Source organism: Microcebus murinus, chromosome 2 (genome assembly GCF_040939455.1).
Source record: "Microcebus murinus isolate Inina chromosome 2, M.murinus_Inina_mat1.0, whole genome shotgun sequence".
NCBI lineage: Eukaryota > Metazoa > Chordata > Mammalia > Primates > Cheirogaleidae > Microcebus > Microcebus murinus.
The window spans coordinates 55,018,696-55,034,614 of record NC_134105.1 but is presented as its reverse complement, the minus strand read 5'-3'; the positions used below and the strand labels follow the sequence as shown (position 1 = coordinate 55,034,614).

General features: G+C 34.1%; 1 protein-coding gene across 4 annotated transcripts in view; it reads right to left on the bottom strand.

Moving 5' to 3' along the window:
• Positions 1-15,919, bottom strand: part of LRRC7 (leucine rich repeat containing 7) — a 510,593-nt gene that overhangs the window by 49,157 nt on the left and 445,517 nt on the right. For all 4 annotated transcript variants that reach the window (XM_075999305.1, XM_075999314.1, XM_075999312.1 and 1 more), the window contains one exon: positions 5,424-5,516. In XM_075999305.1, the coding sequence (XP_075855420.1) occupies positions 5,424-5,516 (93 nt within the window). The remainder of the gene's footprint in view (positions 1-5,423; positions 5,517-15,919) is intronic.

Here is a 15,919-nt window from a genome sequence, read left to right as displayed (position 1 = left end):
AATAAATTTAGAAATATTTAAAATAAATCATATTTTCCTAGTAGCTGTACAAAGTGAAGGAAATATGCTATATGTAGTTTAATATTTAGTAAATATAAATCCTGTGCTATGTGGTGTTGTAGGCAAATGGGTTAGCTATTCTTGTTTTTTATTTTAGAGTCTTGCTCTGTCACCCTGGCTAAGGTGCAGTGGTGTCATTGTAGCTCACTACAACCTCAAATTCCTGGGCTCAAGCAATCCTCTTGCCTCAGCTCCCTGAAGCTGGGACTACAGGTGCATGCCACTATACCCAGCTGATTTTTCTGTTTTTTATAGAGATGGGGTCTTGCTCTTGCTCAGGCTGGCCTTGAACTCCTGACCTCAAACAATCCTCCCACCTTAGCCTCCCAGAGTGCTAGAATTACAAGCATGAGTCACTGTGCCTGGTCTATTCTTGTTTTCTATATCTATGAAGAATACCTGAGAGGCAATAGACATATAGTATGTACATTTTTCTTAAGTTAAAGTATTTCTTTTTCATACTTCTGTTTATAAACCACCCAATGTCATGAAGCTGAGCAAAACTGGAAACTTATTCTTGTGCATTTTTGAACTTGCCATTGCCATGTATGCCTCTGAGTATTGTTATCCTTAGGTAAAGGTATTAAATGAATGCTTTAATTCTGCATGTCTAATGGTCCTTCTCTTCTTAATCCTAATCATATAAAAACCTTTATTTGAAGCAATACCCATATCCACACAAAGAAAGTTGGGTGAAAAGAGGACAGGTTTAAGTCCTGCTGCAGGCCATTTGGGCATAGAGGCAATAATTTTAAAGGAATGTGAATAAGTTATAGTAATTTATTCTGAAATTCTAGGACATTTATTGGTGATTATATTTTATACTTGCTATGCTTCCAATAATCTTTATATGGCTTGGAATTAAGGTATTTTAAAAAGAACATAGATTTGTTTCTTTTATCATTTCTGTGGCTGTGTTCATATTTCCCAAGTTGGTGGAAACATGGGTAAGCTCTCTGGCATCTGTTAAGCTTAGGTGTTTATGACTAAATGAGAATAAGTGATTCTTTTGCCCCAATACAGCTGTATGTATATTTCCTGCTGTCAAGTCTTTTGAGGATAGGCTGGATCTATAATACTGCTTTCATTTTGATCCTATGACTGGGTATTTGTTCACAGGACTGTTCAGTGCAAAGGTTTAAAACATAGAGAAAGGGGCTATGAGTCTTCCTAATGGCTTTAAAATCCAGGTGCTTAGTCCTTCTTTCCTCAGATGGAGCAAGGAAGGATGTTAGTCCCTGAACGATGGGCTTTGTGAATGCATCATTAAAAATTCTTTCTTTTGCAGAGTCCTGGGTTGCCTTGTAAAATACTATAATAGCATGGTATCAGTCATCTATTAATGCAGTTTCTTCTTTCTAACAACATCCTGTGGAAATTGTACTGGTAAATACCTTAAATTTTACAGTCATGAATTATTATTTTATGAGTGCTTAAACACAGGCAAGGAATATTATGGCTTGCTCCATTGGCAGAATCACCACTGTAATGATACCTTAGTCCACAAGTTTAATTGCTTAGCAATCCATCCTGTACAGTGTGCTCCTAATTATCCAGATTCAATAGAGAATACATGCTGACTTCCAAGGACTTGTTGAAGCAAATATCTAGACTATGACTAATTAGAGGACTCTGTAATACTTTCAATATTAGAATATCATATTAGTCTCAACTCTACAGGGTATAAATTTGTCATATATCTCTTCTGCTAAGTGGCATTTGCAGATGGAGGCATATATTATAGTGCTTATTACGAGAAAAGGATTTGGAATCAGATCATTTGGTTTCAAATCTTGTCTGCCACAGATCAGCTAAGTGACCTTGGGCAAGTTAATTAGCCCCTCTGGGCCTCAGTAAAGTGGGGAATAATAATACCCCTCAACTAAAAGAAGTTGTTATGAAGATCACATAAGTTCATGTATATATTATTAAAGAGCCTAATACAGTGCCCCGAACATTGTAGACACTCAATAAAAAGCAATTATTTTTATTGCTTAATTATCAGATTTGTTGTATCAAAATCTTTCATCTCCTTGCAGCATCTTGCCAATTTGACAGCAGTGTTTCTCTGTTGTAAGAAATCAGATCATGGCTTCCATCCACTTCAATGAGAGGACAAACAGTGGCCCTATGTGACAATGAACTGCAAAATAATGAGCTCTATGGTGAATGAATGGCTTTTTTCAACTACTAAACATTGTTCTGGCAATACCAACTATGGGACGTGCTCTATTTCTTTAATTGGAGGAGACCATATTTGATTAGGACTCCCTTGGGTCTTGGACAGGAGTTAAGCTTGCTAGACAAGTTGCTGTTCTAAAGTCTCAAAGTCCGGTACAAAATATTCTCTCATATATTCTCTCATTTAGGCTTAATCCTGAATCCTTCATAAAGCTTTAGTTAATTTTTGGGCTGTCCTGTGTGTTTTCTGCAATAATCCCACACTACTCCAGAACTTAGATCAGAACTTCTGCCAGACTGAACAACACAGCTCACTTTGCCTCAGTCCCAACTGTCAGCCTTTTGGAATGACTACTTCAAGCTTTCTCTGTCTGGCAGTAATCAGTTTGGATGCTCTCTCAGATTGGTCCTTGACATTTGGTTGAAACAGTGGCTCTCATCAACAATAATGAAGAGAATGGAACAAATTTATTGGTTTATACTTTAACATAGAAAATCCTCAATGCCTCTAAGACATTCAGATGTTCTTGGATACTTAGAATTTTGAGCGGCAAAATATTCAAACATCCATGAACAGTTAGTAAAATAATATAGTGTATTTCTGTGAATATACCTAATCCATGACATTTATTATAAGAGAGTATGTAGCATATTAAAGTTTAAGCTTTTCCATGACTAGATTCCTTATAAAGTATCTACCTCAGACTCAGGCAGTAGCTATTATATTTAAACATCTGTTTAATTTGGTTCTTCTCTCTTCTGGCTGTAAATTAGCTAACTCATGAAAAACCAATCTGTTTTTCAACATTGGAAAGAGGAGTATTTTAGTTCATTTAAATTTTCTTGCTGTTTAATATTTTTTGGTAAGTACAGGCACTGGGTTCTACTCTTTTTTATGCAACCACTACAAAGATAGGGAACTGGGGTTAAAATATACAATTGAGTTTCCAAGAGACTAATTTCTTTCCTTGTGCATGGACTAAATTCTTGTGTAAATTGTCAGAGCCAATGTCTTCAGATCCTCTGAACAAAAGTATCCGCCATATGTTTGGCATGCCACCAAAAGTGGTCAGTAAATTAAGAGCAGTATTGTGCTTATTCTGTACATTAGGAACTTCCAGTTACTCCTAGCAATTTTGCAATGATAGAGATTCACTTTTCAGGTTGTGAAGTATTTTAGAGTGTAATCAGTCAAACAAAAGTGCTTTTGAGGGAACATCTCTCAATGGACACATTATATAATTCAAGTTCTGTTACATTTAACCAAAACAGCAAGTTATAAGCTCATAGGCATAGTTTAGTCTCACTAAAGTCATCCAAATATTACAAATGAGAAATTAATCGTTGTACCGTGTTCATATTCATCATAGTGGAAGAATTACAGGCAATGATTTGAAAGCTTCAGATCTAGTTTTCTGCATTGAGAATAGCAGACATGCAACAGCATTCTGACAACTTGACTATTTAGCAATCTGTTCATCCTTAATTTAAAAATATTTTTTACCCTGCAGCTTCCAAAAATGTAATGAAAAACATGTCTTTTGAATTTCAATTATGTTAAGAATGATAATGTTATTAACTTTTCATTGGGAGAATTTAAGGAGGAGATGTAAAACCAGAGACACAAAGAGGGGTCAAGATGAATAACATAATGCCTTGGGTTTTAAAAAAATACCATAATATTTTTTCTAATAATTTTGAACCTTTATACTTTTTATCTTAAAATGTATTAATAATACATTTAAGTTAAGGAAACAACTGGTCTGACTAGAACATGAATATTTTAATTCTAATAAATCAATGGCATCCTCAACATCATTTCAAAATGGAAATACAGTAGTTACTTATAAATAGATGTTTCTCTCTGGCATTCCCCTAAGTGTATAGGGCTGTCCCATCACATTCCTTATATATAAAAAGCTGCTCCAGTCTGTTGATTAAAGGAGTTCCCATCTATGGTCACTAGAGGTTTTTCTCTAGTCCCTTCTTTCCTAATGAACGTAATAGTGCGGATAATTCCTTCTTTTGGTCCAACCTCTCCTCTTGCTCTTCTCAAAAAAGGAAAGGGAGAGGCATAGGAAGAGTATCAGAAACCAGATGACTGGGAAGAAGTGTAGGAAAATATGGGATTAGAGGCCCTGTTTCAGGCTACAGAATCTCCAGCGTGGGGGCATCCAAGGTTTTTCAGAAGTCATTCTCATAATCAGAAGTTGATCTGTGGGTTTTTATAATAGTGGTAAGTTGAAATGGTTCCAACCAGATTGTGACTCCAAGGTAAGTCAAGAGCCTGTGGAGGTTTTATTCATATGTAATTTTTGCTTGTTTCATCATCTCAGAGTTTTGTGATGTCACTTAATACAATTAAATTTGATATAACCAAAAGTAGATCGTTTGAACTATCATTAAATAATAATTACTAATTGATTCAAAGCTGAGAGTATTAAATACTGATGGTAGCAGGGTAGGTTATGTAGCTCAGGGTAAATTTTTTAAAAATAAAAATGTCAGATGGTCCACATTGGGATTAGGCAGGCCACATGTGAACGTGGATGTACAGACAATGGTTGAGGTTAGAGTTTGGGGTGGTGGGGTACCTTTACTCCACAGTTCAACAAACAGAGATAAGCATGAGAGGAGGACATGATTCTTCTGCTAATGTTAGCTCTGATTTTTCACAGAAAATTTGCTTTCTGTGGTTTTTCAGTTCTACAATTCTATTAGTGAAATTCTTTACACGCCAAAGTTGAAGAGACAAAGAGGTCATTTAGCTTACCCTTGCAGTGAAGTACTATGTAATCATTCTGTTACTGTGAGAAAACATTTTCCTAAACAATAAATAAGTGATTTACAAGTAAAATTTTGGAAATGACTTGTCAGAAATTGCCTATATAGCTTTCTTTACAGATGTATATATAAGTGTGAGGAAAAAAACCCACAAAAATAGAAAAAAACTCCCCTGCATTGCAAAGAAAATGCTTAAATATATGTTTTTCTTATTTTTAGTATTTGTCAAGCACTGCAGTAAATTCTTTTTCCAGTGTGCTGAAAAAGTTTCTAATTGGCTTCATAGTTATCTCATGAAAGCATAGTAAAAACACTTAAAATTTTTTCTAACCTTTGTTACCACAGTAGAAGACAGTATTTTTCTAATTAAAATTGTCAACAAGAAATTCATTTCTTACCTTGTCAGAAGGTTTGAATGGATTTCCTTGTCCACTAATTCCACCACTGATACTAAATCCAAGACCAGGATTCTTTTCTATTCTCACACAAAACTATGTAAAAAAAGATATAAAAAGGTAATCAAATATCTATAAAATCTAAATATTTTCAAATAACTGCATCACCATAGAAAAGATTAACATTTCACTTGAGTTCTTAGCCTATATTGATTTGGGACACAAAAGGCAGTAAAAACTGAAAAAATGTTTAGTGTTCCTGTAGGCATCAGTTATGATGGAAACTAGCTTGAAATTACCTGGGCAAGCAGATAATAGCAAGTACTTATTTGTTACCACATACAAGACTAAGTTTTCATAAGCTGTTTTTAAAAATTAAAAGTCTGATAGACACTTAAAAGATTGTGCATTATTTTAGGTATCTACCATAAATGCAACATACATTCAGACTCATTGGGAAGGACAGTATGAAAAAAGAAAAGAAAACTTTCAAATACAGAGTGAGGGGAAATAATGGCTATTTCAATAAGTTGCTTCTGCTTTCTAGTAGAGTAGTACAATTCATCTCCTTGGTAGATAATTGTATTGTTTAGGAATGTTAGGGTTTTTTTTTTTGTTTGAACAAGAGGCTATAGCTTGAGTGAGGGCAAAACAAAGGAAGAGTGAAATGCTCAGTGAAAGGAGTTTTGAGTCTGGTAGTTGCTCCTGGAGTAGGAGTCAGGGGCCTTAGAAGAAAGAGACAGCGTGAATAGGTCTACTTTAAGAAAGAGGTCAACAATGTGGAGACATTGTGACAGGGAATGGCCAATAAATGTTTAGTACTGTGAAGGCTAATATTCTGATGTTCTGTGCTATATTATCTCCCTAGTACCCCAAATCATCTATAAAAGTCTGTTAAACACAAGAGGCTTGTGTTTTATAGTAGTATGGGGAAATGATAGCATTGGGGTAAGGCTATAGAGATGATAGCTATTATAAAAGTTAATACGGGGTGTGGATTAAGAAGTCAGCAGAAAGGAAATCAGTGTGAGGGATGACTTAGAGAAACTATAAAACTTAAGAACTGTTGGTGATCCTGAGCTGGGGATGTGTGTGTGGGCTGTCGTGAAAATGCCAGTTCTCCATGTAAAGTGGGACAGGCGACCCCAGATATTTGAAAGACTTGGGACCAAAAGGCAGCATACTTCAGTTACATAAAGATAAAAAAACACTTTTATAATTTTTAACTGCAGAATAAATACTAAAACAAGGTGAAACAGGTGTTACCAGAGGTAAGCAGGCAAAAGATTAATGAAGAGTTAGGAAAAAAAACATCAGAAAATACATTAGCATATATTTTGTATTTATATAAATGTATACTGGAAAAGTTCTTAATGGTGATTGGAAATGTTTATTTTCTTAAGTAGCTTAATGTTTTTTCTCCATCATTCTTGCTTAGCTTATTAATTTGCTTATGTAAAATGCAAATGCCCAAATGACTCTCTGTATTTTTATAGTAAAGGGATCTTTAATCCTTACCTCTTAGGTAGGCCAAGGCAAACTTGAATCCTATTCCTTGAATCACATATTGTCACTGGAACCTGGATCAATTAGGTTTGGCTGTTTAATGGGACTATCCTTAATTCACTGTCATATTTCATAATAGTAAATATAATGTTTAGCTATTATATAATTCATTTGCAACACAAGGGCAAAAAACTATCCACTAATGTGATTTTCATGGTAGTCACTAATAAATAGTTTCTAAATTATGGGTAAATGCTATTACCATAAGTACTTTTCATATTTTTATTTTAAAGATACACTTAATTGCAACTTTTTCTTCGATTGAGCTAGATTTGTTAAAACTAGTTACCATAGAGTGGTAGAAACTACAACTTATAATAGTCTATATTTATATGGCTCACAGTCTATAGATATGAACATATAATAATTTGATGTATCTGGAAGGAATAATTAATTTAGATTTATTCAACATTCCAGTTGAATACCTTTTTGTTACTTATTAATTATAAAATGAGAAGAAAGCAACCAATATTATTAAAACACTTGTTTTTTTCCATATATCTATGCATTTCCAATTAAATTACTTAAAATTGGAGTTATATCTTTCTACTGTAAAAATTTCATATTGTACAATGTAACATGTGGAAGGTGTATGCATTTCTGGCTTTCCCCAGACCAATATGAAACACGAAAGGAAACAAATGCAACAGATTTCATTTGCAAAGTAAATTGCTGAGAGTAGTTTCCAGTTGTTCTTTTTCAAGGTAGTGACTATATCTATTTTATATTATTGTAAAGCTAGAGGGCACTAAAAATCTAAGGGAAACATTTCATATGTGCCAAGTTGTATGAAAAACTGCTTCAATATATTTTTTAATAATAGAAATAATAAAGATAATATTGTGGTTTTATAAATGTGACAAACAAACATAAATTCTGATCTGAAGCTAGCCTACTCTTGGGCCATGCTAAGGTATGGCTAATAGGTTGTGTTGTGACTATTGAGTCTCATAAAGCATGTCAGAAGGAGTATTCATCTCACATATAAGGAGTTCCACCTGCTGCTGAGGCCCAAAGAAGCCATAAAATGTAAGAGGAGAGAATACTTCACTGCCAAGAAGCAGTCTGAAACTGGAGGATTAGCAAAGAGGAAATGCAGCATTCCAACAAAAGGTCTAAGAAGCTAATAAATAGCTTATTTAATGAGAATCAGTATTTCAATTATATTTTAAGAGACTGATTTTCAAAGAATGACATCTCTGGCTGAAATGCAGCACTCTGGTAACAATGGTGGATTTGCGTCTTTCAGAATCGGTTTCCATCATTTGACTTTACTTGGTACTTCTGGTCTGTGTTAATCTTACTCTAATTATAATACTGGGTCTTGTTTTAGAGAGGACTTCATAATAAAATGGATTGCTATGTTGCAGTGAGGTCCTATGAGGTCATAATCTGTAATCTGTAAAGGGTAGTGCTCTGACTTGGTCTGCAATGCTCTAAAACCTAGTAGCAGAGGAACACCGGAAGTAATGCTCTGTGTGCTTGTGTTTGGGGAGGTGTAATTCAGGATTAGAGAGTACCATTACAGAAAGACACCTGGTAAAGCTATAATGAGGTGTCTTCCTAGTGACCATTCTCTTTCCTTGCAGTGTATATCATACAACTTTTAGTAGACACCTGTTGTTTCTGCTCCCCAAGATGTGTTCGTCCTTCTTCTGGCAGCTAAACCTTAATTTCTCTTTGAAGAACCACTCACTTCCTTATGCTCAGCCTGTGCTCTGGGTTCATCATTTATCTAGACCTAAAACAAAGCACTATATTCCCTAAAAAAATGTGATTGTTTATAAAACAGGCAGGTAACCCAATCAGAAAGGAATTATGAGATATCTACTAGGATTTCCAGAAAAGAGAATCTTGCTCCTTCTTGCTAGTTTTAAATGAGAAGATCTGAAGCTCTCATAGCCATCTTTCTACCACAAGGGAGAAGTCTGTCTGAGACAGAAACCAACCCAAGGAGAAAGAAGTCACGACTTCCACTGAGTCTAGCATTAAGTCTTATCTGAAGCCTGCCCTATTCCTGGAGTTTGAGCTTATATGAGTCAAAACTTTCTGTTTTTGATTAAGTCTTATTATATTGAGTCACTTGTAATTAAGTGTCCTAGTTGATAAAAAATCTAGGGAAATCTTGCTTATTTGCAAATGTAATAAAAGAAGCTTTTTTATTATCTTTTATTAAAAAAGAAACTAAATTATACACTTGTTTGAAAATCCCCTTGGTAACTCAAACAACTAGAACCTCAAATATCCTACACTGTATGAAATATAAGGGATGGTTTTCACCCATTGGAGGGTTGTTAATTTCTGAAGCATCAAGAAGAAACCTTATAACTAAGAGCATTTAACCTCTGAAGCCATTTCCAGGCCTGAACCCTGGGAGGGTTATCATAGAGAAGCTCTGCTGAAGAGACATCCACATCTATTAATATATGGTTTTTCATGCAAGTGGGACATCTGAATCACTTCCTTATGTCTATTATCTCTTCATTGACTATCTAGAGCAGCAGCTGCCACATAGCACTCAATTAAGTTTTGCTTGAATAAATAAATGAATGAGATAATATGAATGTTCAGCCAAGGATACTTTCAAATATACAGCAGCAAAAGGATATGATAGCTCCTTGTTAAAATACATGACCAATTTTAGAATGAATTCCAGTTATTCAAAGAGTGCTTCAATTATGTAATCAACTACTTTGAAAAACCATTATAGCTTTGAAAATGAAAATTATTGCAGAAATCATGATTCATACCTTTATTATACAAATATTTATTGATTCCCTACTAAGCACCAGGAAGATTAAAAAAATCTTTGACCTCATGGAACTTACATTCAAATGAGGAAGATAGATACTAAACATAAAAAACAAACAAATAATTCCAGATAGTGAGATAAGCTGTTGAAACAATAAAGCAGAAAAGGTAGTAGAGATTGATTGAATGGGAGTGAGCAGCTATTTTAGATAGAATAGACAAGAGAAGCCTCTCTGAGTATATGACATTTGAGTGGAAATGTAAATGATGTTAAGGATAAGCAATGGGCAATAAGAAAAATAGAAAACTATCCAAAGCAGAGGAAAAAGGCAATTATAAATGTCCTAAGGATAGATAGGTCTTTATAAAGTCAAGAAACAACAAGATGGCATAAAGACAGACATATAGATCAATGTAATAGAATTGAGAGTCCAGAAATAAACTCTAACATTTATGGTCAAATTATTTTGACAAAGAGTTCAAGATAAGTTTTCAACAAATCATGCTGGAACAGCGGGATATTCACTGTGGGATATGCAGAAGAATAAATCTGTATCAGTATCTCACAACATACACAAAAATTAACTAAAAGTAGGCCATAAACTGAAAAATAAGACCCAAACATAAGTTATAACTGTAAAATTCTTAAAATAAAATAGAAGGAGTCAAGTTCATGATCTTAGATTAGGCAATGATTCCTTGATATGAAACCAAGGTGCATAAGATTTATATGTTGGACTTCATCAAAATTTAAAAACTTTTGTGCTTCAAAGGAGACCATCAAGACCATCAAGAAAGTCAAAAGAAAACCCATGGAATGGGAGAAAATATTAGCAAAACATATATCTACTTAGGGTCTTGTATCCAGAATATATAAATAACTCTTACAATCTAATAATAAAAAGACAAATAATCCAAATAAAAATAGGCAAAAGATTTTTATAGACATTTCTCCAAAGAAGATATATGAATATTTAATAAGCACATGAAAAGATATTCAACATCATTAGTCATTAGATCAATGTAAATCAAAATCTTAATGAGATACTAAATCACAAGATAGCTATAATAAAAAAGACAATAACAAGTATAGTAAGGATGTGGAGAGAGTAGAAGCCTCATTCTTTGCTGGTAGGAATGCAATATGTTGTAGCTACCTTAGAGATAGTTTGGCAGTTCCTCAAAATGCCAAACATAATTACTACAAGACTCAGCAATTTCACTTCTATGTATCTACCCAAGAAAAATGAGAGCATTCATCTACACATAAATTTGTACATTAATGTTCATAACAGTGTTATTCATAATAGCCAAAAGGTAGAAACAACCCAAATTGCCCATCAGCTGATAAATGGATAAGCAAAATGTGGTATATCCATACAATGAAATATTATTTAGCAATGTTATGGAATGAAGTACTGATACATGCTTCATTTAGTACATTATGCTAATTGAAAGAAAGAAGTCATGAAAAAACACTTATTGTATGACCCCATTTATATTAATTGTCTAGAATAGTCAAATATATATAGAGAGAAAGTAGATGAGTGGTTGTCTAGGGATGGAGGGAGGGAGTATGGAAAACGACTGTTAATGTGTATAAAGTTTCTTTTTGGAATGATGAAAATAGAAAGTCAGATTATGGTAATGGTTGCACAAATGTGTAAATATCATAAAAGCCCACTGAATTGTACACTTTAAACAGGTAGACTTTATGATATGTAAATTATATTAATAAAGCTGCTAAAAAAACAACACAGGCAGCATGACAGAGAAAACTACTAGGGAAGGAGTGGAAAGAGAGGTAGGCAGGGGCCAGAACTGTAGGGACATTATGCCACAATGAGTATTTAGAATTTATTCAGAAATTTTGAAAGCTGCTAGAGAATTTTAAGCAGAAAAGTGATGTGATATGATTTATGTTTTGAAAAGATCACTGTGGCAGTGGGGAATAGATCAAGGGGAGGTAAACTGAAAGATGAGAGAGCAATTCAGAGGCTTTTGAAGTTGTTAGGGATCAGGTTATGGCTGACTAAGATGGTGGCGGTGCAGCTGCTAAGACATGGTGGATTCAGGATACATTTTGATGGAATCGCTGTGGATTGGGTGTGGGCTGTAAGAAAAAGGGTCATAGCAAAAGGGTGAATAGTGGGGCTGTTAACAGAAATGGGAAGTCTGGGAGGGAAGCTGGGTTGGTAGGGGCAACAGCAGGAAATTGACAGTTTCTTTGACTGTGCTAACTTTAAGAATTTCATTGGGCGTACAAGTTGAGATGTCAACAAGTAGCTAATTGCATGAAGCATCTGGAGTGCAGGAGAGAGGTCAGGGCTGGAGTCACCTGGCCTAGAGCTGAATGAGGTCATCTATGGAAGAGTGTAGATAGAAAAGAGAAGAGTCAAGTCTTGAGCACTGGATCACCCAATATTTGTTCAGGGCAAAGAAGGAATCAACAAAGAAGCCAGGAAATAGTGGCTGGTGTGGTAAGAGGAAAAGAGGAAAACCAGTAGACTAATGGTAGCAAGAGAAGAAAATGTTTCAAGAAAAAGGGTGAGTCAAACCACATGGCTGAGAGGTCAAATGAGATGAGGATGGAGATTTAACAGAAGCAAAGAGACTGCTTCATGGCATGTAAATTAAACTTGAAATTAAAGTTGCTGTTACTTTTAGCTCCTGCTTTTATGGGTTATTATATAACAGCACTTGTATGATAAGGACTGCCATGAAGTAATAAGGTTCTATAACTTTTTGTTTTGACTTAGATTATGTGCATTGCAGAGCCATACAAAGCCATACAAAGCCTTTCTAAAGAGCCTGAGTAATAGGCTCAAAAAGGTAACAATAATTATAAAATATATAAATGTTAATATTTAAAAGTAATATTTTTTGAAATACTGATCCTTCTTGTATTTTCATACCTTTTTCTGTTGTGAATGAGAGATGTAAGTCCAGCTCAAATCCCTAATTAAATCTTTCAAAAAGATTTTATTCATCAAGATTGTTAAATAAAATCCCTTGCTGTAGCATTTTCTAGGTCTTTCAGAAAAAAATCCGCTGACTCTGTATGTATCTAGGAAATAGAAACTCAAATGCTTTTTCAGTCTGGAAAAAAGTTTTAAAGATGATTCATTTCACTTTCTTCATTTTATACTTACAGAAACCAACATGATCATATCTATATTTAGTAGAGCACTAAAAAGGTCTTTTGATTCCTACTGCCATGTTTACTGCATTCTACCAGGTGACTACAGAAAACTTATAAAGTCAATTGATAGAATTTGTGGTGTTGAGTTACACATTCTTTTTGTCAAACTATGAATTGTAAATTTAGAGCTAAAGCATTATTTTGATGACTAAAGAATAAAATTCTATGGAGGAAAATATTTACAAATAGCAATTCTTTGGGTGGGACAGAATGAGGTATAGGATGTCCCTGAAATCATTTGAGTAAAAAAAAAAAAATATTATAATTATTTTAACACCTATTTTATAAGTATCTTCATTAAATTATTGACTTTTAATTTAAAAATAAATAATTTAAATAAAACAAATCTTTCCAAGTTTTTCTTCTTACATCACTTGGAAGAGTATGGTTTTCTTCATCTGCCCACAAGAAGCAAAAAATCCTCACCTGGAAGTCCTATGTGCTCTTCAGGTGGCTGGCCAGAGCCATCTAATCCAAAGAAAGTCTGAAATCCTGTCTTTTGGCCAATTGCTTCATGTATTCCAAATATTATTAGGTATTAAAATGACTTCTTCCAGGATAGACTACAGCATCTTCTTTTGATAAGGGTTTGGAACTTTTTTTCCTTGAATATGATGGATGCATAACAATTTGTGTAACTCATGGAGGCTGAGTCTAATGTAATCTTACAAGTTCTATTTCAGGCACAAACTTCAGTTTGCATGTATACTTGCAGGCACTGGCAGGAGACGACTATGGAGCGCCTACCGTCTTAATATGTTAGGGTATGTCTTCTTGTCTGGGGCAGACATGGATGGACGAGAGGGTGTATTTTTCCATTGTTTCACTTTGCCAGTGTGAACTTACTCTTGACTTATATGCTTGGTTATAGTGCAGCAGGCTGCAGCATGCAATGTGGTAGTTTCATGAGACTGGGTTCTAATTCCAGCTCAGCTTCTAAATTTTTGTATAACCACAGATAAGATATTTAACTTCTCTTAGTCTTAGTTTTCTAGTCAATAAAATGAAAACTGCTCTACTTACATCACAGCATTATCAATTAAATTAAAATAGTTAATTTATGAAAAGGTTTTGAGAGGTTGGAAGCATAATGTTGATGTTTTCTCTTCTTATTCATGCTTTGGTATCTATATATTCTACATATATAAATATATTCTGTCTTGGATTATATATGTGAAAAAGGGAAAAACCAAGCTAATTTTAGTTTCCTTTAAAAATATTCAACAAGTTATGATCAATTATGTATGCTTTTAAATAGTTATAATATCAATATATTATTCAGCTGGTAAGTTATTGAGCTATAAAATATGTAAAGCGGCGTTTTTCAACTTTGGTTACACAATAGAATCACCTAGGGAGTATTGAAAATTCCCACTTCCCAGGCCACATACAAACTAATAAAATCAGTTTATTTAGGGATGAGGGCAAGGCACCAGTGTTTTTTAAAGCTCCTGAGCAGTCTATAGCTGAGGTTGAGAACAATTAAGATAAAGTATTATTATATTTTGAAGGGAAGGATAAGATGGGTACGATCGTTAAGCTTCTTCAGTTAGACTGGGAAAGAAAGGGAAGAGCTAATAGGATGGATATCATGGCTAAGACTTTTTCATGTGGAATGGGAGTCAAGCCCTCATTTTCTGGCTGTTTTCTTTAATTCAATACTTAATAAAACTATGACTCTTATCCTCTATTATTTTTGTCAGTAATCTAAGTGGTTAATGCATTAGAATCCATTTTCCAAGTAAAATGCCCTGATAATAAACTTTAGGTTCATGTACATGGTTTTTGCTGCAGACTTTTCATTAAAAAGAACATTTATTATTAGAAATAAGATTTATAGTCTACAGAAATTAATATCTTGAATCTGGGTAACACTTTATAGTTTGAAAATCACTTCCATATATTTTATTTTATTTAATCTTAGAATTGAAAACAGACTTGATATTGTTTCTGAAAAATAAACATGCACAAATAAGTGCATTAAATTAGAATTCTAAGTTCCTAGAAGTCTTGGATGTTTTGCCCTATTTTATTGTGATGAGTAATTTGAAAATTTAGATGGTTTCATCACTGAGGAAGAACATCAAAGTTTACTAAGTGCTTGTTTGTGACTAAACGAAGTTGAATATTCTGCTTAGGTCATAAATGATAACTCATTCTCATTCATTCAGTGTCCTCTTTGGTAGCATTTATATATGTTTGTTGCCATATGGAACTTTAATCAGATTAAAAATACGTGAGTTCTTTGGGTCACATTAAGGGATACAGAGTTATGTTTTTGTTAATATTAAAAATTTCCATTTTTCAGTGGCTTTGGCTTTTCAAAGCAATTTGAAGTGTTTATGTGAGTTCATATCAACACTCCATCTGCATGAAGCAGTTCTGCAGTTCTTATTTGTTGTTCAAGCAGGTTTAATTAATATCATTTGACAAAAGAGGACACCCAGGCCACAGAAGCTAAGTGTCTGAGATAATGTGGTTAATTTAACAGATTGTGACACAGAACTTGGATTTGGGGTCAGATAAATTGGGTTAAAATTCCATCTTGACCAATTATACTTTCCATAAATTACTTATTTCTATGTGCCTTGGGTGTTCATTTGTATTAATAAAAAGTGAATAAGATTCTTGTGACAATTAAATGAAATAGTATATGTAAGCAGGATTAGTTCTATAATTAGTTGGTCCTGGTACAAAGTGCAAATGTGAGGCTCCTTGATCAACAATTATTAATCATTACAAAATGGTGACAGTGGAGCGTTAATCCAAGGGTAGGGCCCTTCTAAACAGGACCTTGTGCAACTGTACAGGTCACACACTCTGAATGCCAGACCTGTGTGTGAGATGTATAGTGCAAACACACAGCAGGCACTCAGTGTATGGTAACGATTGTCTCTTCTTTTGCTACTTTCATTCAGAATTCTTTTCCCAGATAAAAACATGTGTATTCATTTTAATCAAATTGTTTAAACCTGGAGCA